A 26,095-nucleotide genomic window follows, 5' to 3' on the forward strand; every position below is an offset into this window, starting at 1 on the left:
TTGAACAGTACTTATAAATCAAATATTTTATGTAAGTCAGGTTCTTTAATACCTCCAACTAGAGATGCTCTTACTATTTCAAAGCTACAAGTGAAAGTCAAACTATTTGATTTATTTAATCAAGAGATAAAAGGTGATCAAAAAGATATCAATGTGTGTACAAATACATACCATATACATTTTTATGATTATCTTAGGGTTGGTTTGTTTTAGTTAATCAATTTTATGACTTATTTAATAAATAATTAGGAAAAAGTTCATTTGAGAAGTGGTAAGTATTTGAGAAGTAAACAAGTGATCTTAATTATTTGTCTAGTCAACGTTTGTGACTTTGACTGTGAAGCATCGGATAATTTCTCGTATGGATATATGAAAGATAGAGGGATAGTTTCGTAACTTTTACAAATAGGCGGCACACGGGTTCATATGTGAATCCTTTAATTAGTTCACATGTGAACCAGTTAAAATAGTTCATATGTGAACCCGTTTGCTGCCTATTTGCAAAAGTTACGAAACTACTCCCTCTATTTTTTACATAGCTGCAAATTTTAACCAGTCAAAACGACAATTATTGACCAGTCAAATCCGATCTTAACCGTATGAAGGGCTATAATCTCTTCTTTACTTATCAAACATGTACCACTCCTCAGAATAACCTATGGCTAAATATTTAATCACTATATGTTATTTTACTTCATTTTATACATCCTATCTAACATCTTATTTCAAAGAGAATCTTGTTAAAGAAATCAACCACTTAAAAAACAATGAGAAGAAATACATTGAAATGTAATAAGAGACCTTTTACTTTTTGTTGAATATTCAAAATATTTTTAGAATGGTTTAGTAATTTTTTTTATTAACCTGCATATCCAACCCGTTATGCGAGCCGACTAATCTCAGGGCGACCACCTGCTTTGCAGACAGCCCGAAGTTACCGCATTTGAACCTCCGTGGCCACAAGGGGATTTTTATTCCTCCTTGGATTTGAACCTGAGACCTCCTGATACTTTTGACCTTTGGAGCCAAAGCTCAAACCAATCAGACACCACCTTTGTGGTTGCTTAAGTAAATATTTAGAGTGGTAATTAAGAGTCATTCATCAAACGTCTATCGGATCACTTACTCTACACAATGAGCTAAATGAAGGTGATGTTTCATATCGATAAGTTGGAGTTCTGGATTCTTATCCAACAACCCTTTATCTACTTTCCAAAATTCGGATTATTTTATCCTTCAGAAAATCATAATCATAATCATAATGAAAATCAGATTCACCAAACACAGTAGAGGAAGAGCGAAGAACATTTTTCTATTTAAGTTCATAATTACAATTTTACTGTAAAAAAGAATTCAGAATCTGAAAAAACATATAATAATATTAGTAAATAAATAAAAAAACATATGTAGAACTGAAATCTGGGATTGAAGCATTCTAAAAATTCAAAACTCCCTTTGGGTTACTTTTACAAGCTATCAAGTAGTCTGAGGCTTGTCCTTGTCCTTATTTCCAGCAAGAATCATAGAAATCTGGAGACCTCTGCTGAATGCTTGGTTGAATAGCAGCCTCGTCTGAAACTCCGATACGAAAGGGAACCATGACAATATAACGATGGGCATGAATATAACCAATCCCATCACACATTCATATGCACGTCCCAACTCCATTATCGAATCCCAAAATCCTATGCCTTTTACACAGGGCCTGCACGCTTGTCCGATCTTCACAGTTCCACAAAACCAACTCAAATTAGTATCATTCCATAATTCTAGTTTCAAAAACCAAAAGAAACAAGCCCAGTATTTCCCACCTGGAGGTGGGGTCTGGGCAGAGAGAGACCTAGAAGTTTTTTCAAGTTTTAGCACAATTTGACTATAAAAAATTGAAGCTAATCAGTTTGTTGGTTAGTTCCTTGCTTGTTGTATGTCAGTGTTCGAATCTTTTATCCATAATTTTTTCAGAAACATAATAAACCTGAAATTAAAAGTTAAAAACTAAGAAAATGATACAAATGAGATTCGAACCCACACTTGGACGAGAAGAAAAGACCTTGTAAAGAAACTCTACCAAGGGAAACTTGCGTTATTATTGTAGTTTCAAGGAATATACCGTATGTACCATAGTGGGTCCACTCTGGGTTGGGGGGTGAGTATGGAGACCTGTCTTCTACCCCAAGGGAGTAGAACAACCCGGCTTGTGAAAATTGGACGGCCATAATTCTAGTTTGACTCGTGCTTTATTTTTTTGAAACATTCACATATATTGATTAATTGATGTTTGTAAAGAGAATTGAACTCATAGTAAGAGTAGTATTGGGCCAAAGGCTACTTTGTGTAGTTCAATAGTGTGGCATAGTAATGTAGACACTTACCAGCATGAATGCCCATCCTGTTGGCAAAAATGCAAGGAATGCAGCAAATATGTCGCTGATGGTTAAGCCACATACAACAAATAAGACCGTCATGATTGAAAGGAAGCCAAGGAAGAGAAGCGCTTTTAAGATCCTGAACATGAGTTGAAAGTCTGTGCCAAATCTTCGTCTGCCCATTGATACCAGCTGACAAAAGAAGATTATACACCATATCGTCAGATTTTCAGGAACCATAGATGACCAATCTGATCTTTTTTTGTACCAAAAAATTGCCTTCAATGGCTATAACCCGATAAGAAGTGGCAATTGTCTATATGTAATTCAATCCATAATCCACAACTGAAACTTGACTGAACGAAATGATGAGTAAATTAAGCATAAGCAATAAAACCAACAGGAAACCAAACAAACCCAGTATATCCTACATGAAAAAGGCACAGTTTTGAAAAGTGTAATTATTAACTTCAATGAACTAGATGACAGTTTTACCTTTAATAATGGAGAAAGTAATTAATTTCTCCAACTCATAATTAAGGGTAGAATGGGAAAGTATGCACTTATTTCTCAAAAGTGGGCACTTATTTTAGGAAGGAAGGAATAAGGCTTTACACTTGTATTAAATGGACTCCTTCAAATATACCAACAACAAGCGATGATATGTAGTTGCATTTCACTTGATCAAAATTTTATAATTATGATTTATAGCATTGTACACGTAAAGAACCAAGTCACTCTTACCTTCAAGGCTAGAAGAGCAGTTATCATGACTAACCATGAAAGCCCATAAACCTGACAGAGGAAAGAATCGATGAGAACAGGTTGCAGAATACACAAAACAAACGAGCGCTAAGGAAGAAACAAACCAGTATACTTGTGCTGCCACGTGCAATGTTAAGATGATAGACAAGTCCATACTGGTAAATGAAGAAGCGAAATGCAAGTATAATTTCAAGAATTCGGCCTCTTATGTTTGTGTACTTGAGGTGCTGCTGTTCTGCATCCCACCATGATTCCCAACTTTTATYTTGTGCAATMCCRATGCCGCCACGATTMCCCATCCACCKCTTCCAATCMGTCCAATCCTCMACCGTCTTCTGCCARTCRAAWCCSGAAGGATTGAAMACRAASGGAGCAAACARCCAYGARSAWACCARRAACCATATTGAGAAAGTGATGAACAAGTATAGATTTGAACTGCGGTACGAGTCCCCATAGACTTGATAAATAACCAGTAGTATAGCCAGCTCCAAGCCTTTCACAAAGTGACTACGTGAATACAACCTGTAATTCTCAGCAAATTTTGCATGGAAGACGACAAAACCACGACCAGTAGCTCGATATTTGGAACCTCCATGTAAAATTGTTCTTCCATAGTAATGTGCTTTGGTTCCAAGCTGGAAAGTGAAAAATACAGAAGCCAGTTGGAGTTGCATTATGATAAAGTCGCCCAATGCAGTACGAAATCCTCTTTCTAGCCCGATTTCCATAACCATAGGAAGCACCAAAAGTAATCCCAGCTGAAAGACGGATTGGGTTGCCAAAGCCTCTTCTAGCGCCTTGTTGCTACTAATAGTTGCATCTTCTATGATTCTCTTTTCCAACCCACTCAAAACCATATACATACGTCCATATAAAAAGACATAAACGACAAGCACAGTAACCTGGGTAACAAGAAAAAGGAATACGAAGTTATTTAATGCAAGTAATAATGTAAAAGCTATAAGTAGATAGAAGTGCTTGATTTGCCATTATACCATGCTGCTAAAGTAGAAACCAACTGTGGTGAAGTAGAATGAGAACATCCTATAAAAATCAAAACGGCGACCAAGTCGGTATACGTCACGGCTAAGTGTTTGTTCGCCATTTCCGTTTGCAACCTTGGCCTCAAAAAGGGATATCTGATTCATACCAACATCACGGCCTTTGCCCACTTGGATATATTCATGATGTGTAACGTAACCCCCACGTAGAGTTGAATTGTAACCTGGAAAGACGTTTTATAATTAACAATGAATCAAGCATGAACTTTTGAAGGATGAGCAAGTTTACCTGAAAATATATCCTCGCTCAAATTGATGGTTCTTGAAGCTTTACTTACGCCACCCCTTGTTATGTGGAACAGTCTATCAAATATATCAGGATGACCGTAATGGAAGCGCACCCTGTGAAGTATAGTGACTCTAATGTTAAGAAATTCAAATCATGACGACGTAGAAGTCAAATTTTTAAGGACAATCACCCATTAAGAAAATAAAAAAACAGAGGTCGATATTATCATATATACATTGTAGCTCTTCAAGACAAACATGCGAGTGTCATTATCATGTTAACAGAACTGGGCACAGCATATTAAGATCATACCTCAGAGGGTCTGCCAAAACCCTTTGGCCGATCGTTACAAAACTTGTCTCCTGATTGGACATGAACCAAGCTAGGGATGATACACTGGCAAGAGTTGAAATGCGTGAAGAAATTAGTATAACCATCCATTCATTCTCATTGAAAAAAAGAAAACCCCCCTAGCCAACCCCATGGCCACCACCTCCCAAGTTCAAAGGCTTTCAAGATAAATAATAAATTGAGATGAAATCAATACTGACCTTCCAGTGAAAATATGTTCTCTCAAACCCAATATTGTTGGTCTACGTTGGCCATGATGATCTTTATGAAATTCCTCCAATACATTTCGCATTTTAAATGCTTCCTCAAAGTAATTGTCCTATGCATACATAGTAAGATGTTGGATAATGCTTCTGAAAGACAAAAATAGGGTAAGCTTTTGGAATTACCTGATTCATGTCAATGGTCTGGAGTGCTTCTCCACGAGTAAAAATTATCGCATGATTTTGGTTTTCAGGTTTTCCTTCACCAATTTCTGTAGGAGGACCTGGAAGCTTGATACGGTATATTTCCTAACATGCCAATAAGTCATGGTAATAGTTAAGCTACCACTAGTACTATAATAACAACAATGATACAAAAAAGAACTATATCCATCATCAGTTTGTTATTTTAAGTGATCGTTCTTCTGCATTTGAATTGTTATTACCTCGTCTAAATGATCCCCACCCTTGACTAGAACAGAGTAGTAAACCTTCTGAGATCTACCATCAACGGTAGCCTCTCTCTCATCTATATATGCAACTCGTAAAGAAGGATATCTGAAAGTTCAAAATATGATTAGGAAATATAATTGCAAATTTCTAATTGACATACAATCAGAAATCCATCAAAAAACACTTACGTCAGCATGAGATTCAAGATGTTAACATAGCAACTTTGATCTCTCTCATCACTAGATTTCTTTTGAGCACCATAAACCTGGCAAGAGACGACATAGGTGAATTTCAAATCTGCCATTGCACTTGATCGTGCTTTGAGATCCATGTGGGGTTTATTCATATTAAGAGTCCGGAATCCAGTAAAAATCTCTGTGAAGAAAAGAGGTGGTTAGCTAATAATTATTTAAGAGAAAATGATACTGAAACTGATAACTGTAAGATGTGACCCTGTCTGTTGGGGCAACAAATCACACTAACCATCGTCTTTTGCATAGTCTAGGAAGCATTGAAGTTCAAGAGCTTCCTTGTAGTACATCATCCCTCTCACTGAGACAAACTTTAGTGAATAAGCCTCTAAAAATATATAATATAACTTACAGGATGAACTAGCATGCAAATGGAAAAACCTGTTCTGGAAAGCGTCTGCCCCCTGTAAGAAACCCATTGACGCGTGGCTTCTGTGTTGTCTTGGCTACCTTTAGTCCGCTGTTCAAAATTTTTCCATTCATCTGGTTTTGCATATAGAATAAAAAATTAACGGTCTTTGATACTAGATAAATAGGACAACAGTCAAAACTGAAATCAACAGTCACCTGGATAGATCTTCTGAAGGTAAAATAAAATTGAAATTCCATCCTCATTTTCAAGATGAAGCTCCTCTTCGGAATATAGAACATCTTCTTTGTAATATGGAGTCAAAACACTGAAGTTTACAGAAGCAACCCCAGTTGTCATATCAAGTGTTCATATGTGCTAAATGCAAGCAAATTGCATATCTTATGGCAATACTAAGAGAAAAGCATAGAGAGAATCTTAATGAGCAGACAGAAAACTTCAGACTTCAATAAGATTCAATTTTCCCCTGATCTCCAGTCATGTTTGACTGCTTAGATAAGACAAACATGTAACTTAGTATCCCATGTTTCAACCCTTCTATCTTTTTATGCTACCCTCAGTTTATCAATTTTCCCATTACTTAAAAGTAAAAGGAAAATCACATTAATGCTAATCCCAAGGTTGTTGACCTAATGTATACAGCTTCAGACCTTGGTTTAAGAGGTTTCATGTTTGAATCTCACAGGTGCTATCAACTCCTTAGCGGCAATGTCCACTGGCTCGAAGAGCCTAAAGTTTGTCCATCCACGCAAAGGGAAGTTTTGCATTCACCAGTGGACTAGTTGGGTCAAAGGCATCATATAACATAGTCCATAGGTAATTAAAAAAATCACTTATGCCAGTTAGGGACCGTTTAACTAACGCTTACCCGGTAAGCACTTACCATTGAGAGTCTACACTTTCATTTACATAACCGGGTAAGGTTCTAGTCAGTCAAAACGGCATCGTATGCAACAATTTTATCCAGTAAGCGCTAACTAGGTAAGAGCCGTCACCCTCACTTACCGGGTAAGGCTCTTGGTCCTTACCATCGCTCTTACCGGCTAGATTTTGGGTCCTTGTCATGTACATTTGGTAAAGGTAAGTGATCCGGTAAGCGCTTACCAAGTAAGCATTAGGTAAATGGCCCCTTAGTCTGTAGAGTTCTGATATCTCGTTTCCCATCATATTTTTATGCCCAGTAACCTTTGTGTCATTGTTAGTTATTCTAGATAGGGATAGTTATCGTATATCATAACATTTTTAAGGTTTGAGCTCAAATCCGACATGAATTAAAGCCATGCATGAGGCAAATTTTGCTCTTAGATTGAACAAAGACCTTGTTGATCAAGGAGGTGAGCTATAAAGCTCAATGATGGATCTCTTACTAGGTTGTAAGGAAGATTGGAAGCTAAAGGCTGCTATCACTCATGAGGAGGCTTATGGCAAGTCTATTAGCCAAACGGCTAAGAAAAAACAAACCCAGTGAGTCCCAGGCGGAGTAGGATTTGGGGAGGGTAAGATGTACACACACCTTACCTCTATGGCTCTATCTTGAGGAGTACATAAGATGTTTCTGTAACACGAACACATTTCTAAAGCACATCTATGAGTAGGAGGTGTATGTGGATCAGCCTTATGGTTTCGAGGTTTAAGAAGAGGCCTCCAAGGTTTGTCCACCAACAAGGTATTTATGTGGTCTTAGGCAAGCTCTTTTGGTTGGTTTTATTGGTTTCGTCATGCTCCTAAGAGACTACAATTACTTAGTTTGCTTCTTACAAAGACATTGCAGACAGATTATTCAAACATTGTGTTTGATGATACTACGTGAATCAAGGATCCTTTGGAGGGGGATTGCAGCTCAGAAATGGGAGTTTCAGACATGGGGAGCCCGAAGTATTTTGTTATAGATCAATATGGCTAGGTCCCACAAGGTAGTTTGCTTGTGTCAATGGAAGTACACCCATTATATCTTGGCTGAGAATTGTGTGCTTGACAACCAGAGTGCATATGTACTATGCTCCCAAAGTTTATCAGGCAATTACGAGCTCATCAATGATCAAGGAAAGATGTGCAGGACAGTAGTTGGTAAAGTGAAACGCATCTCTTAAGGTCATAATCACTAGGCGTAGTTTTGCTTTTGAGTGTGGTGGTTGATTCATGTTCTCCCTCCTAGTCATCGGATGCAGCCTAACGTGTATTAAGGGTGCAACAGGAGATAAGGATCTTTGAATTCTTTATAGAAGCGTTATAGTCCATGATCTGTCATCTATGTACCAAGGACACACCCGGGTTTTGTTATTGTTAAATGGAAGCATTATAGTCTAGCACCTCTATGCTGCTCCCATTCTTGGGTTGTATACCTTTCCTTCTATTTTCCCCCTTTATAAAAGATAGGATATATCAATCATATAAGCTAAAGATATGAAAAAGAATAATATGATATCACTATGTGAAATATATATCAGTAGAGAAACCACAAACAGTAGTTAAGGGTTATTCCCAAAGAAAAACTAATTTTAAGGACAATAATACAGGGCATTCACAAGTGAAATAAGTGAACCTCTGAAAATTAAACTGACCTAAATGAGAGCATATTACGGACCACTGGAGCATTTGGCATCCTCATATATAAGGAGTTCGCAAAGAAGGTGATACGCCGACGTGCTTCCAAATTTGTGGGGACGTTAATTGCAGATTCCTTAACAGTCAGAAGCAAACGAAGCCTCACCACCTACAAACACAAATTAAAAAATTAGTAAAAGGAACAATAAGAACAAAATCATGAGTGCCAGATGATACCTTTTCCTTCCAAGATCTGATTTGAGTTAGTCGGAAATTGATTCTTTCAAATCTTTCCTTTTTGTCATTATCCTGATGATGAGAGTGGGCTCTTTCAAGTATTCTACAAAAAGGGACACGTGAAGAATTTTATAACAGAATACTTAAAATTCACACGAAGAGGCTGCTAATAAGCAAACTCTCATAAAATGGCTGTGAGTTACACCTTACTACTGCCCTACCAAGTCGCTTTTGGCCAAATGGCATCAATGGATCTTACAACTCTTAGATTGTGAGTTCAAATCTCTTTAGAGACATCGGTGTATCAGTTTGCTGGTTGTTTAAAAACTAAAAGACTTACTCATGCCCGTTGTTCATAACATCTTGAGTGATAATCTCCATAATATCCTGAAGGACATTGATGATTTGGGATGCGTATTTCTCAGCATCAACATTGTCTGCTTGCTGGCAGATACCCAATGAAATAATCAGAAAATAGTCTAAAGCGGAAAGACAGGAAATATTAAGAAACATTAAAAGAATTTAAGTGATAAGAATGATACGGGGTAATAACCCACAAATTAAAGGAAATGCTTCTTACAAGATGTTCTAAGAATTTCTCCAACTTATCATTGAGCGAAGGCAATTCACTCATGCGAAATTTACTCAAAAACGTTCGCTGTTCAATGCTAGTTTCTATTTCATGGCATATGTGCGATAAGATCCTGTAAAAAGAGCAAGAGACAACTTGTCAAGAGATTATTTCAATGAAAGAAAAAGAAAAGGGAAACAGCCTTCCTAACTTGTAGGTAAATATCTGCATTAGAATCAAGATGCCAAGAGCAATTGACCACATGAGTGCAGGCCTTACATACTATCCCGTTCATCATCCAGAAGGCCAAATAATATTTCCTTCAGTGTTTGGTAGCACTCTATAACTGCTGAACGCATATAATCATCGGTAGTGATCTTCCTGAATAAGTCTGCATCTTCCTTTCCTTTAAAATCTTTGGCCATGTCTAATGCGATTGGGATCTTAAATAAGTGTTAAGAAGTCAAATACATGATCGACATTTGATTTCAGAAATCAATTAAAAATAACAGCAATAAAAAAGGACTTTGAGGCATAGAGGATTCGTACCTTACTAGCGAGCAGGAATGGTGGCCACTGGACCACTGGGACATCGCTTGTAGTATATGGTACAAGAAGTAGATCTCTCTCGCTTGAAAACGAAAATGAAGGGTGTCAACAAAATCTTAACTTTCAATTTGATTCCTTAGATTACGAACAAAAACTGTGTGAGATAAGAAGCAGCTTCAACCTGTCGCTGATCAAGTCTTCCATCCTCATTGAAAATATGAATTCATTCCACACCTGCGAAAATTTTGCTATGTTCTTTCTCACCAATGAGTCATCTTCCTGTAGAGCACTTTCATCTTAGTAAACAGACACAACATCACATGTAGACTGGTAGCAGAAATGGCTCCATTTATATAACCAAATGGTATTACGGAGTTTCTGTCCTTGTTAAGCTTATCATAAAAGAAAATGAAGTTAAGCACTACCAGCTGTTCTCTTCTAGGTTCTTTCTGCATTGGCACAAGGCGCTCATAGAAAGCTGAAGGAACCGACTCAAATCGCGAGCGTAGCATCCCAAGTGTCCGAATCTAATGGCGAAATAGCAGAATTATGATGTCAAGAGAAAATTCATGTTACCAGAGGATTTGGATCATAATTGCTCATCGATAATAGTTCTATGTGATCAATAGTTTATTGTAAAATGAAGGATTCATCAGTTTTATGACCCATTGATCCATGACATCTTCATTCCTAAAAGTTCAAAATAAATTAGAGAAACACATGTACTAACCTCACCCAAGTGGCTGAAGGCCCCATAGATTCCACCAATAATAGTAGCATATATTGCGTACCAAATTTGTGTGTCCATGAAATAGACCTATGACAACAATTACATTAGATATGCTTAATATGCCACATAAATGCAAAATAATTTATTTTGAAGAACACTCACCAAGACAATTGGAGCCCAAATAGCAATAACAACGCCAATATTATGGGTCACTACAAAATGCTCAAATAAATATGAAATCAGATCTGAATCTCAAAGATTCACAATCAAGCAAAGATTAGTAAAATTTAAGATTTTACCATTGGGAAAGAATTCGTGCCACTCATAGCTGCTAACAGACATGTCCATGATTAACTTCGTGGGTGAGACCAATGGCAATATCTACAATGAAAAATGTATATTTTAGCATGAACTATATGTATGGCAATGATATAGCTTGCATAACTAGAGAAACTTTCAATACTGCATCTCAAGTCCATTTAAAAACCTCAGTAGTAGTAATTGTGACCTCAGTGCCCAATTTAACATTAAAGAGTCCCTGATGATCACAGAAGGCATCCCACCCTTGCAAAGCAGAAGAACCCCTCTCCAACTTTAACTCATAGTCCGAGTTCTCCATGAACTTTCTATCATGCAGATTTAGCAGGGAAATTACAATGAACCAAACTAGGGACACCATGATTCATGTTGAAGAGTGTATATTAATCAATATTCCCACTCGGTACGAATCTATGACTAGTCTTCTTCTGGGGAGATCTTATGATGTGGAAAAATAGCAAGTTTCTCTCATGCCAAATCTGAGTATCTCACAATGACACATCCAGCTTGTGAGGTCATGTATGTATTTTATATAGGATTTAGGTGATTTGTTCACGTTTGATATAGATGTAATTCGACAATGAGCCGACTATGCATATCTCCGCCCAACGAGATTTTTGCTGAGCATATAAAACATATTGAGGTTGATTATCATTGTTTGTGAGAGCGTGGTTGGTAGTTTTTGCAACTCTCCTACAAATAAGCTAGTCTGGGTTTGATCTGTAGACCAGGTTATAGGCCTTCTTGGCTAATCCCCTATGAGGGCTTGTTGGTCCTATAGGTAATATTTTATGTAATCCATGGTGTAGTCTACTTCACTGAGCTTGAAAATGAATTTGGCATTTTGGTGTTCAGTAGTTAATGAACTTCGTCTAATGGTGAATAATTGCCACATGCATAAAGACGATAATATACAAACCCCAGCAGCTGGCTCATATTAGAAATAAATTTGAGATTTTCTGTAACAGCATGATAGGAGCAAAAACTACCTCCACATAGTAGCTGAACGCAAACTTGCTTATAAGCAGCATTATCCAAAATAGTGTATACCTAGGATCAAGAGTAATAACTTAAGAAAAAAGAAAATTCAGATAATGTATCATATCATCAATAAACTGTGTTATCCTTACTTGAAAAGAGAAAAGATGTCCTCATGCATGCCTCTTCCAACATAGAGTTTTGGCTGAGATTTTTGCGAACTTAAGAATAGAACAAGAAGCATATAATATCAATACAAACTAATGACAAGTAAAGGAGCTTGCCTGAGCCCACCACATAAGAAGAGTGACTATACGCCAATTCGAGCGTTCCATGGATCTCCTTACAGGTGGAAGCAGAAACAGCAAGGCAGCCAGTATGTTGGGTATCAAGTAAATTGCTATAAGATAGTTATAAAGGGATTGCTCCCTCCAATTTCCTCCCAGAGTACTGAAAAACCTCACAAGTCCAGTTGGATTCGGAACAGATCTTGAATAACAAACAGGCAGTATGACAACCCAAAAGGCAGCTATAATAAATTTGAAAAGGTAGCGAAGAATCTGGGTAGGTTTCAAGCTCCTCCACGCACTGAAACTAAGGATTATATCTAGAGTAGCTGCAGGAAGAAACAATAAAACTTAGCCGCAGACCGACATACAGTTATGAAGGAATCATGTTTGAGCATTTCGAACCATTTCATATGTTTACTAGTTACTACAACCGTTGTCATAGTTGTCTTTTCCCTATCCTTTTTCAGTATAGCTTTTGCCATATTTTATCATCTCATAAATTTCGGTCATGTTTTAGTCAATGGTCGTATAGTAGATATACCCGGTTATCGCCACAAATAAAATCTAAACCAGCAAGATTTGGGGATGTCCGTAAGATATTTGAAATGCAATTAAATTGGGGTCAGAGATTGCCAAAACTAAGGAGTTGGTGTACACGAGGTTAAGAATTGGACTGTTGATAAAAAGTAGAAAGGTGACAGTTTCCATCACTTTAGACAATGGGAACTATAATGCTCAGCAGTCCAACAGTGATGACGGATCCTTATTAAGTAGAAAGAGTTAATAAGATTGTGCAGCTACAGATATGTGAATGTAAAATGTCAGAAATTGCTAGTGTTGCTTAAACAAAATCTATGAAGTTCATAGACAGACAGGGAACTGAGACAAAAGCAAAATATAACATTTACCCATATGTGGGCTAAGTGGCTCCATTTGTAAATGGGAAATAAAATTAATGAAAAAAGGTGCTGTATGTACCTTGAATAAAGTTGAGTACAGCATAAGTAATGAATATGCTTAAGATATTTTTAATGACATCCTCATCAAATATTCCAAAAATCGATCCGTCTTCATGCCATGCAAGAATTACCATAGCCTGCAAATAGAATAGAAACCTTGAAATGCTACCAATCCAAATAAAGTAATCATCAACCAACTGCATGGTTCTATGATTCTATTTATATATTAATATACCTGAAAGACCAATATAAGGAATATCCACATCCGATCAAAACTCCTGTAAAGGTGCAAAAATGTGCGCACTTCAACAAAGTTTGTTTTAGGTTTCTTCTTTCCAGATACTACTTGGTTGCGCCCCTGCAATTACATGTCAAGTTCTTACTGCCAATCAACAATTGCACACTAGAACAAAAAAATAGAGTCCTTATAAACCATAGATATCTAACTTCAATAATTAGATATTCACATATGTAATGTTAAACAACATGAAAAATGCATCATGTTCTTGAAGTTCTAAAATCGTATTTATCGTCATGGTATTTACCAAATATGGAATTAGAATTTACAGAGAACTGCCTGTATGGATCTTCTCGTTATTGTATTCTACAAGCCATGGACTGTCAAATAAGCATAAGTCACCTAATCCATGTGCAGATAATTACAAGGAGAAGAAAAACTATATTGAACTCATAAGGCATGCTAAAAGTTATAACTGGTTACCATTTTTGGTAACTTATTGCTGAGATAAATCACGTCGACAAAAACTCTATACTACAAACTACGTTTCAAGGGACATCATACCACATTCATGTATGTATGAAGTATCATAATTCCTACAAACTGTCAGGTTAAATGTTGCAAATTTTTTATAAGCATTAGGGGGGAGGGGTTAAGACTCCCAATTGATGCAAGTTTCTTATTCGTAATTTGTAGTCAGTCCACCAAAGGTGGCATACTGAAACCTAAAGGTGAAAATGAAATTAGAGCATCCGTTGCAAATCCAACAGAGAAGGCATATCAATTTCCTACTACATTTGGAAATGTACTTGATCCTAGATTACAACTGACATTTGTTTTGCCGATTACTTAATCCAAGCATTTCTTTGGTGAATACTAGCTTTAAAGTTGCACAAATCTACACATACTGCATGAGTCCGCGATGATTCATCGGAGTGAACAAAAAAGTCAGACTTGGGGTCCATTGGCCAGCCTAACTTAAAGCATTTGTCAGACCTGAAAGAGAGGGAATTAAAAAGGTTGGTGTATTAGTAAAGGGTGAAACAATTGTAGCACAAATGTCAATTTTATGATTAAAAGAATTACCAAAAATATTCATTAAGATCATCATAGTTTCTCCATGAAGCATGACTTGTTTTGCCACCTTGATTTCTTCTGGCTTCCTGTCAACAATTAGAAAATAATTTGTTCTGTTACAGAAGAACATTTCAAATTAGAACAACTGTGGGTGCACCTTAGATGTTATTACCTTGCGTAGAACCTCATAAACAGGTTTCACAACATCATGCAAAAATGCTTCCTCATGAAGTGGTTCTGCTTGATATGTGCCTCCACTCACAGGTTGGACATTGGCAAATAAAGTTCCATGCATTTGCTTTGCCATCTGATTTTAAAATGAAAAGAAGATGGTCAATGTCATTCCCCGGTCAAAGTAGCCTCATCATAAAGATAAACTAAATATAGTTACACTTTTAAAAATAAATGATATTAATAACAAATACGATGAAATTGCAAGCTCTCAACAATTAACTCACCGCAGAGAAGAAATCAAGTCATCATAAACCATTTTATTGTTATTGTGTTTGTTCCACCCACCTTGATAGTGAAAAACAATTATTACTTGCATGTGTACTTGAAATATATTTCTATTGTGTGTAATATTTTAAGAGTCACTCAACTGTTTTACAAAGTTACAACATTATAGGATATACTCTTGCCAAAACGAGGGATCATGTTATGGATAAACAGGAAGGAGCCAAGGCCAAAAGAAGAGATATGCTTTTGACTGTTGAGGTGGGGTTCAATTCTTGAATCTAAAATTTTGTTTTCGGAATCTATTTCTTTCTTCAGCTTTGTCCCCCTCCATCTTTTCTGGTCTTCCTGTTTGTTGTATTTTTTTTCTACTGTAGTGATGTTTTTGTTCCTAGACGTTCCTGTTTCGTCTTATCCCTTCAATTTTCCATTGTTCACCAGACCTGTTATCATTTATGTTGCTGTTCATTGCTTCTATTGTTGTTCTTAGTTTGATTTGATCAGATCTCGAGTATTTTGTTCACTATACAAGTATGATTGGGATATGGGAAGGAGAGATTCTCAAGTTTTGAGTTAGTTTCTCATTGTTAAGTTAGGTGTGCTCCAATCTCCCAACGAGAGGAATGTTAGAAGTCAAATCAGTCTTAAATTTATGCTTATTAGAGTAAGAGATATTAGGATGGTCCTAGTTATATCAGGCTTAGATTATTTTCCCATTTTGTTATTAGCTTGCTTTGGCTCCAAGTTGCTTTGCACCTATATCTCTTTTCCTGATCACAGAAGTTATACTTTTTCTTGATTATGTTAGCATAAAGAAATGGAATAAAAAACCACGAGGGTGGTGCCTGATTGGTTTGAGCTTGGCTCCAAAGGTCAAAAGTACCAGGAGGTCCCAGGTTCAAATCCAAGGAGGAATAAAAATCCCCTTGTGGCCACGGAGGTTTAAATGCGGTGACTCCGGGCTATCTGCAAAGCAGGTGGTCACCGTGGGATTAGTCGGCTCGCATAGCGGGTTGGATATTCAGGTTAATAAAAATAAATGGAATAAAATTTCTGGTAATAGGTCTGTTATCGAAGGGAAAACGAAGGTAAGAAAAGACAGACCAGCATGGCATGATAGATGAACTACGTTTGTAATAGATATACGTATTATACGATATTCAGGAGCTCTAAAATTGATGTTCTAAACAAAGACAAAAAGCAAGATGATATTGAATTTAAAAGCAAATCAAAGTAAGAACATATAAAGAGACTGACATGAATTACCAAAGATTAAAAATGTGGGAATTCAAGAGAAAACATACATTATGGAAAATATAGCAAATGCATTCAGGCATGAACCGGATATTTGAAGCTTCACCCCAGATAAGCAGATAGAGTCCAATGTAGAGAAGCTGTAACTGCTGACTATCAGTATCAGCAGTAGGTGGAACCTCACGTGATCTTGTACAAACAATAAATTGAACACGATTAGAAATAAAGATTAAATCCTCACTTCAAAAGACTCCAAACATGCTATGCAATCTTGATAGCAACTTACTCAAGGATTGATGTACAGTGCAGATAGTGACACCATGAGACATAGTTCTTGAAAGTTTTATCCAATAAATGCTTTACGGTATGGCTATCCAACTGCCAAAAATTCCTTATCAGTAATTAGTGCATCTCTGAAACACAATATAGTAAATAAGACTAATATAGAGTATCAACCTGCAGAAGAGCGAATGAATTTCAGATACAAACATTGAAGTTCCGTGTTCAAGTTATTTTGATAAGATGGTGGAAGCTTTACCTGCCCATAATCTTCAACACCCGTAGACCTTCTATCAATATTTGCAAGTAGCAGTACTAAGTGTTCCCGTTGATTAGCAACGTTTCCTTTCTTCATTTCAGAGATGCAGAAAGTTCAATCATAGTCAGATTTGTAAACAAGATCTGCAAAGCTAAATGCTAGAAACACAATCCTGAAGCATATTTAACATTTACATTGCATACCATAAATTTGATCACTGTGACCGTCCAAATAAACAACATAGTAAGCAATTTTTGCATGGGTTTCAGTGAGGAAAGTACAACAAATAGAAGGAAGCATCGAGATGTCATTAGTGGAGCAAACATGTCTAGTCAAATACAAAGGGATGTCCTGAACTTGGGACTCGTAACATTACTGTGGATGTTTTAGAATTCCCAACAGTTCAGAAGGCATGTCCGGTACTGAAAGTCAATTTTCAAATTACCGAATGCAAGGTCATTCTACATATACCCAATAATTGCCTACAGAAAACTCCCCCTACCCATTCAGAAAGAGGAATAATTCAAAAGGGAATGTCAGTTAAGTAATCATATTAACAACATATCTTGCTTCTATTGCTATAGTGGCATTTATCTATCCACTGCTTGACATAAAAATAGAAGGTGGATTTCTTTTGGTCTTTCTTTTAATCTTTTTCAATTTCCGGTAGATAATTTGATAAGCAGATGATTTATGTTTCCCATGTTTCATGTGAAGTTAATTTTAGAAATCAAGTCCTCTATTTTCAGAGTTCTTAACAGGAAAGCAAAGATAACCCGGAGCTTCTTATCTGTTCTTGGAACATTAAATCTGTTTGCTAACTATACATGCTTCAGACAAGTATGGTGTCTAGTACATATAAGACAAATAACCCAAGGGACTGGCCTGGCAGTCAATCCTCTGCAGCCTTGTGTCCAAAGTGCATGAGGCCTCAGGTTTCATTCCCTTCAGGCACTACCAATTCCTTTGAGGGTCATGGCCATTAGGCCCAAAATTTAAATGGTTCATGTAGAGGGGGTGCTTGGCATAAACTTGTGCACTAGTTAGGCTAAAGGTGTCATATACCATGAAACCATATATATAAGCATATACACACAAATATATATACATACATATACACAGTTACACACACATGTTTGTGTATAAGACGAATAATTTCGGCATGAGTTTCAAGTCATAAACCTTTTGAGGCTATAATATGGTCAGTGGATTTATCAGGACTAGAGTTTTCTATCACTTCAGATAAATTAAAGAGATGGGTCGAAAAAGTTTATTGTGCTCTTTTTCACTGGATCATTAAGGGTGAGACGGAAAGAATATAAAGAAACACAACAAAGCCATAAAATATTCAAAAGTTGAACAAAGTGGATCAAGTGCAAGTTACCTGAAATCCAAAAACTGATGACAACCACTCAAGAATATCATTAACAGGTTTGTCTCTGTCTCCTACCCTTCTAACAGCTGGAAGGTTATCCATATTGCGAATTGCACGAAGAGCTGCTTTGATCTAATAACATATAAAGAATGAAACAAATAAGAGGGATATATGCATACTTGTGTGTGTGTGTGTGTATGAAGAGGAGGGAAGGAAGAGAAGAAGAGAATGAAAGAAAGGAAAATAAGATGTATGTCCATCTGAATACAACCTCAGGAAGCTCCATAATTGCTGGTTTATTTCCAACATCATATAAAGGAAGAATGTTATAGTGTTCATATTGTTCTCTGTTTTCCTCTACATCTTTTGCATATTGTTGAGTCTGCAATGTCACATAAATGAGGGCATAAATACTTTGGTATTGAACTTGCATAGCAACTAGAATTCAATATATATATATATATATATATGTGTGTGTGTGTGTGCATGATAAACCAATCATACCTCAGCCTCAACTTTTGCAGCAGGTACTACCGTCCTAAGTACATCATACAAAACCGTCGCAATCTGATAGATCTTTGCCATCTCCTCACTTAAGAGATAACATAAAGTTAAATAACGAAATGAATAAGTAATTAGATTAGGTAACATCTCCATATGTATTCAAAAGGTCATTAATTAAAACCAAGCCTCACGGTTTCTTTGTGTATTGGCCCTCTTTGATATTCTTCTCGTAGAAGTTTTGGTAGTATTTCTGGATTTCCCTAGGGTCATTTTTTGCTAATCGAGGTCTTGTCTTTTCTTCTTCCTGTAACAAAAGAACATTTGATACTTCCATAAGAGTTTCTAAGAAATCTAATATCATGAACATACTTTCATGTTAACTTAAAACGACGTTGTCATCCCAGACAGAAAAAAAGCAATTAGTAGGATATGGTAAACTAAATCAGCCAAGACAGAAAAGGCAATGAAACTTGTACTGTGCACCTTCTGAAGTCTATGTAACAGATAGGTCTTGAATTGGCGGACACCACGTCCACTAGATTTAGGATCCATCCTGTGGGCCTTCTCAAATGCATGAAACCGACCTAATCCAATAAATTAAATATGTGCAAGGTTATGAGATATTCAGTAGAGTGGCTAGCAAGCACAACCAACATCTTGTACATTAGTCACTTAGACCTAACAGAGAAAGGAAGGTCACTAATAATTTGCAATTGCATAAAATCATTAAATAACACTTATGAGACGAAACTTTCAATTTAGAACCTAAAAGCCTTGAATTCTTACAGGTTTACAGATGCAGGTAGAGGTTTTTCAATAATCTCTCATTCACATTTTAACTCAAATTTTTCCAGTTCCCCACAAACCATATCCTCCTTCCACCATAAGCACTCAAGAAATGGCATTGCCCTAACACACAATCATTTGAGCCTTTAACGTTATTGGCACCTACTTCAGAAACAGAATACGGTGACTGGTCAGAGAAAACCAACTTGTAGAAGATCAAGGTCAAACCATATGGTTTTTGTTCCTTGACCATCCTATCATTGCTACACATCAAGATCTGAGTGTATGCTTAGATATACTACCTCCGTCCCACAACAAAGTTGACACTTTTAACTTTTTGCAAATCCAAATGTAGTGTTTTCCAAATTCAGAATTTCATAGATGTCTTTTGCTCCATCAGGACCTCATCCCTCCAATACTTACTCCTCCTTTCCAGATCAACGCTTTTTCCCTTCCCATTAACCTATCTAGGCTCCAGCCACACTGTACCCACCACTTTCCAACCACCTCTGTAAAGTGTAAACTTTCCTTTGCCTGCCATCTCCACACACCCCTGCTTGCCTTCAGAATCTCCACCTTTGGCACCTCAACAGCCCTCCTCATAGGCAGTACCTCTTTTGCCAAAGTACCTCTTTTGCCATCCCCCAGTGCCTTTCCCTCCGCATCCTGTTCCCTCATTGGCATTTCACTTCACTTTCTCAACATATATGTTTGGAAGTTGGCCGTTGCTGCCCTCTGCCGTTTGAGTTCTCATTTATGGGGAAGTGGATCCCGTCACTGGAGTTTTCTGGCTTAGAATTTAGATCTTTAGATTTTTTTTATTTTTTATTTCTAAGTTGCTTCAGGCTTATTTGTGTTGGTGTAATTTTGTGGAGAAGATGGTGACATTCTTTTATCTCTTTAATTCGATTTTCCTTTTTCTTGTACTTTTACTGTTGCAGTACTCTTTGTACCAACTTGTGCACATTTTCTCCTTTTAATGAAATCTTTCTCGACTTCCTCATAAAGAAGTTCATACTTCCTCCTATATAGTAATCGAAATTCTTCATAACCAAAGCAATCCCAATCACTGTGAACTTAGGGGGCGTTTGCCAAACACTTACCTGGTAAGCGCTTACCGGTAAATGTCAACATTATCACTTACTTACTGGGTAAGATTTTAGTCCACCAAAACGGCATCGTGTGCAACAAGTTATCCTGTAAGCGTTAACCGTGGTAAGAATCGTCGCCCTCACTTACAGGGTAAGATTCTCGGTCCTTAACTCGCTCTTACTGGATAAGATTCTTGGTCCTTGTCATATTCATCCATTAAGGTAATCTGACTTGGTAAGCGCTTATATAAGCGTTTGGTCAACGGCCCCTTAGAACATAACTTATTTGCAACTCTAAACCAACCTAGCATTCTCAACCAAAAACCAACCTAAAAACTCTAAATTCTTCCTTTTTCTGTGTTATGATACCAATAGTCACCACAAGAGGTTGGACTTATGAGACTTGGTGTCTCGTGAAGCATGGTTCAAAGTCCCTTAGGTTACAATCATCGCCTTAGGCCATGCCCATGGATTGGAAGGCCTAAAGCTTGTTAGTTTTTTAACAATATAGTCACCAATTCTTTTAAAGAAATTTGGCATCTTAGGAAGGAAGTAGGCAAATAGAGTATTGGGAAAACATACACAAATAAGCAACTCTGTCATTATCCTTCTCGACCTCATTTGCAACACGAAGGATGGGAGCAATAGAGGCAAGGGAAGATGGGACAAGCTCGCTGTCAACCCCATCAGCATTTGGATCAAACATGGTGGAAGTCCTCGTCATCCTCCTCGACAACGACCTCGGTGGACCCACCTCATCTTTGGTCCCACTCGTACTCGCCATCCCCACCGTCCAACTCCGTGAACACCCCTGATCTCCACCTGAAATTTGTGGGAACTATCTCTTGCTCTGTCACGAAAGCTGCTGAAGAATGTGTAATCCAGATTCATATTTGTATTTTGGAATTTAGATATAGAGAGAGTGTGTGTAGAGATCCTTTGCTTGTTGATGTGGAGGAATTAATCGGCTTTTAGGGGTTTCTCCGATAGCAAGCAAAGAATGGAAGCATTTCAACTTTATGGGAGTAGCGAATGATTGCATCCCTGGAGAAGCAATTGAACAAAGGACCCAAAGAAGGAAAACAACTAGGGTTTTGCTTTTTGCTTTTTCGGTTTCCAATCTCATCGAACCGAAGATGCCACTGCATCAGTTCCAGATAACGGCAAGAGTGTCTTTCGACGGCAAAAGGGAGGTCCGAGATACCTGTGTGGACTGCTTTCTGCCATTCCCGCCACCGTTCCTTTTCTTTCACGAGCATGTTTAAAACGGTATAACCCAAAAAAAAAAATTCTACTCTAATATTCCCAAAAAAATTAAATATATAAATAATATTACATGAGTTTTTAAATATTTTTTTATTAAATTTATTTAAAATGTTAAAATGTTTATCTAATTAATTAAAAAATAATAATTATAAAAATTTTAAATAAATAAAAATAAGGAAAATAAAATAAAATTAGTTTTTTTATTGACCAAAAGTGTAATATATTATGTTAGAAGGGGTTTGGTTGTAAATGTCAGAAAGTTTAGGGAGTCAAACGTCATCTTTTTCAATAATTAGGGGCTTGTTTTGCCAAAAGTATATGTCTGTTTGTATAAAACGATCTCACAGCCTAAAACTCGTGATATGACCGATTTCTTAAACTAATAAGATAAAACTCTTGACATATAAATTGTAGAGCACTGACTTACGATCGTTTCCATTCAAATAGCTAGTAAAATTGTTGAGTTTTGAGAGGAAAATCTGAGTTTGAAGTTTGAGAATCAAAAATCTCGGTTTTTCACCGATTTTGGGTGAGATTCTTAACCAAATCTCTTTATTTTTATGTCTATGACTTCGTTTTTAAGTACTCTATCAAACCTTGTGTTTACATGGTTCGATTTTTATGTTTTGAAGTTGTTGAGTTTTAGTTTTAAAAACAAAACTTTAAATCAAATTTTGAAAAACTCATTTCTTGACGAAAAATTTTGTACTTTATGTCAAAATGTTGGTAAAAATATTACCAAGGGTTTGATACATAAAAATGAAGAAAAAATCTCAAGAAACAAGCCATTTTCGATTTTGAAAAGCTCCAAAACGTACAGCCATAGCTACTGCCTATTTGGATTGCAAGCGGATTTGGATTTGGTCAGACATGTCTAGGATTTGACAGCATCCATTTAGCCATTAGCTTGAGGCTCCAATGCCTTAACCAGTAAGCTAACACAAGTTTTATTACATTTTATGCATCGATGTTATTAATATGCATTATATACGTAAGTTTTAAAAATTAACATTTAACCCCTAGAGTTTCAAAAATACAATTTTCTCTGTAATAATTTTATGAAGTTTTCATCAAATTTATTTGGATTTTGTAAAATGCAAACTTTGACCCTATTTCGATTATTTATCTCCTTCAGTTACTAAAATAACCTTGTAAATAGGAAATCGATATTTTAGCAATACTTCGCGTATTTGCTTCCAAATTTTACCAAAATAATCTTATGTCTTGGAGATTGGTCTATAAGCTTCATTTTTATATTATTATTTTTATAAAATTACCAAAACAACCCTATGTTTGGAAATCGGTATATTAAATATACTTTACGTATTTGCTTTATAAAATTACCGAAATAATCCTATACCTTGGAGATTGGTATATAAGCTTCGTCTTTATATTATTATCTTTATAAAATTAACACAATGACCCTGTATTTGAAAATCGGTATTTTAGCAATAATTTACGTATTTTGAATTAGTATCTAAACTTTATTTTGATTATCATCCTTATGAAATTGCCAAAATGACCTCATAATTAGGGAACCGGTATTTTAACAATACTTTGAGTATTGCTTAATAAAATTACCAAAATACCCCTATTCTTTGGGATTGAACTTTTAAGCATAGTTTTAATATTCGACTTATGAAATGTACCAAAAATGTTCTAAATTAGAGAATTGGTTAAAGCTATACATTTGATATTCAGCTTCTTAAGATTACCGAAATGCCCCTATACTTGAAAAATTGGTATTCTAAACATAATTTCGAGTATTGATTATGTTGAACTTTAAAGTTATGAAATGACAGTTATTTATATGTGTGTAACATTTTGTCACCGTTATTCACTTGCAAATTTTAAACGATACGTTTTTTGGCCATAAAACATTATTTATGTTGCAAACTATTTAGTTTAGTTATTTTGGTAAAACACTTATTGTTCAAAAAAATGTGAAGTGTATTGCACATTTTTATAAAATGTACGAGCAACAATTAATATTATAACAACGTCATATTGTTAATAATATTTCAAGAAAATATTTGAACGAAACATAAGATATGATGGTATTGGAGGTTGGTCAATAAAAATTGTTAAAACTAGTCGTGCTTAAATTGTTGGAAAATAATGATCAATTTAGTTACGATTATCTAAGATGCTTAGGAATTGTATGAATTATCATGTAAGTTGCGGATTTTGAGAAAAACAACTCATCGAACGCTAACAATTCAAGGTGAGTACATTATGTGATTTTTATGCGATATATATGTGATTATTACAAAGTATTTCATCCATGATATTTGCATGATGTGTTTATATGTTGATAAATTGATTGTATTGATGTACATGATATTCAAGTATATGCATTATATGAAAGATGATGATAATGAGAAAGATTATGATGACTTGATATTATTAATATGATATTCGAGTATGTGTATAATGTGAAAGATGACGATGATGCATATGTGATATTATGTTGTCATATGCATGAGATGTATATTGCATGTCACGATGAGATTTGCATTAACAAGTGAGTATTGCAAATAAATAGCATGCAACTAGTATGATTCAGCAAGATTCGTCCACCGTACGGGGGGGGTTGGACATGAAAGGAGGGCTTGCAATTATGAGGTATTGGAGTCCTCGTCCATAGAATACGCCACATACACAAAGAAAAATGACGAGCCGAGGCCTCACCTCCAATTTTTTACACTTTACACTTCACAACAAAATGTTTACAGTGTTTTGCTGTGAATGTTCGGTTTTCCTTACATTCACAGTATTTTATCGTGAAGTTTCAAGTATAAAAATGTTGTTTCATGAAAACAGACCAGTCTCACGTGAACCAACCCTATATATACTAGAAGGGTATTCACACAATGCAGCAAGATACATCTTCATTTTAATATTTTGTTTTATTTTTTGTCTCTATTGATAGAATATGGTTTATGTGGTTTTGATAAATGTAATGTTTTTACTTTTAAATAAAAAATAAAATTGAAAAGATATCATAAAAATTTGAAAAAATATATCGACATTAATATTAACTTAACTATTTTAAAGTTCTCGTTTTTTTTTACAATTTTTAATTTAAATTTTTATTATATATTAATTTAGGTCTAATAGCAAAGTAATTTATTTTTGGCTTAACAATATATTTTTTACAAAGATAATGATTATGTTAGAACTCAATGATTATCTTAATTATATTTTAGATTTTTTATATACTTAAAATGAGATGTTTATCCTGTATCTGATTATGTTTATCTGCAGTTAGTTATACGAATTCAAAAAATATAGTTTTAATAAGTTGTATTTACGCATAATTTACTTGTAATTTTAAATTTTAAGTAATATACATTAACACACAGTATTTCATGCATAAAGAAGAGTTTTTAAGAGTTATTGTCAAATGTGTTATAATACAGTATAGATGTTGAATTTAATTTTTTTAACGATTAATTAATTCATTATATTTAATGTTTTTTTAATAGTTAGATTAGAGATCATCTAAAATAACGACATGAGACAATCAATCGTAAATAAGACAAAAAAATATATTACAAAATGAAATTATAAAAAGAAAAAACAATTATTTCATGCAATCTTCGAAGATCTGATGACCACACACCATATGATTTAAGATTAATATTTCATTAATATATCGTGCCACTTGTGAAAATTTCAAATCTGTTAATTATATAAATTAAAAGGGTATTCGTATAATATAGTGAGATAAATCTTGATTTTAATGTTTTGTTTTATTTTATTTTGTCTCGATCGATGTTATAATACGATTTTATGTGGTTTTGAAAAAACAATAATGTTTTTATTTTTGAATAAAATATAAATATGAAAATATCATAAAAATTTGAAAAAGAATATTGATATGAGTATCAGACTAATTATTTAAAATTTCTTCTTTTTTGTATATTTTTCTTTAATTCATTTTTGGTTTAATAATTTTTTTATGAAGATAATAATTAAGTATTTTGTTAGAACTCAATAATTATCCTAATTATATTTTAGATTTTTTATATTTAAAATGAAATGTTTGTCATCTATTTGATTATGTTTATATGCAGTTAGTTACACGATTTCAAACATTAAGCTCTTGTACACACAGTTTACTTGTAATATTGAATTTTAAGTAACATGCATCAATAAACAGTAATTCATGCATAAAAAATAGTTTTTAAGAATTTTTATCAAATACTTTATAATATAGTATAGATTTTATTAAAAAAATGACTGTTAAATATATTTATTATTCTATAAAAATATTAATATT

At 35.2% G+C, this 26,095-nt stretch overlaps 1 protein-coding gene across 1 annotated transcript; it reads right to left on the reverse strand.

Moving 5' to 3' along the window:
* Positions 1 to 1,418: 1,418 nt before the first annotated feature.
* On the reverse strand, positions 1,419 to 21,627 carry LOC112528225 (callose synthase 7-like). The gene is made up of 42 exons (XM_025139198.1): positions 21,127 to 21,627; positions 19,151 to 19,251; positions 18,859 to 18,971; positions 18,668 to 18,755; positions 18,435 to 18,545; positions 18,173 to 18,295; positions 16,789 to 16,878; positions 16,537 to 16,628; positions 16,301 to 16,439; positions 14,713 to 14,847; positions 14,550 to 14,626; positions 14,372 to 14,459; positions 13,461 to 13,583; positions 13,245 to 13,362; positions 12,261 to 12,592; positions 12,129 to 12,181; positions 11,988 to 12,048; positions 10,980 to 11,061; positions 10,843 to 10,892; positions 10,681 to 10,767; positions 10,380 to 10,477; positions 10,132 to 10,239; positions 9,951 to 10,032; positions 9,681 to 9,844; positions 9,411 to 9,534; positions 9,171 to 9,274; positions 8,831 to 8,933; positions 8,611 to 8,762; positions 6,247 to 6,356; positions 6,061 to 6,162; positions 5,912 to 5,980; positions 5,617 to 5,803; positions 5,422 to 5,533; positions 5,162 to 5,284; positions 4,973 to 5,091; positions 4,734 to 4,817; positions 4,422 to 4,534; positions 4,127 to 4,356; positions 3,236 to 4,033; positions 3,111 to 3,161; positions 2,373 to 2,558; positions 1,419 to 1,722 (listed from the first exon to the last, which is right to left on the reverse strand). Exons 1-42 carry the CDS (start codon positions 21,326 to 21,328, stop codon positions 1,477 to 1,479), a joined length of 5,730 nt encoding a protein of 1,909 aa, XP_024994966.1. The 5' UTR covers positions 21,329 to 21,627; the 3' UTR covers positions 1,419 to 1,476.
* Between the last annotated feature and the right edge of the window lie 4,468 nt (positions 21,628 to 26,095).

This window comes from Cynara cardunculus, assembly GCF_001531365.2.
Source record: "Cynara cardunculus var. scolymus isolate 2C chromosome LG 15, CcrdV1, whole genome shotgun sequence".
NCBI classification, from domain to species: domain Eukaryota; kingdom Viridiplantae; phylum Streptophyta; class Magnoliopsida; order Asterales; family Asteraceae; genus Cynara; species Cynara cardunculus.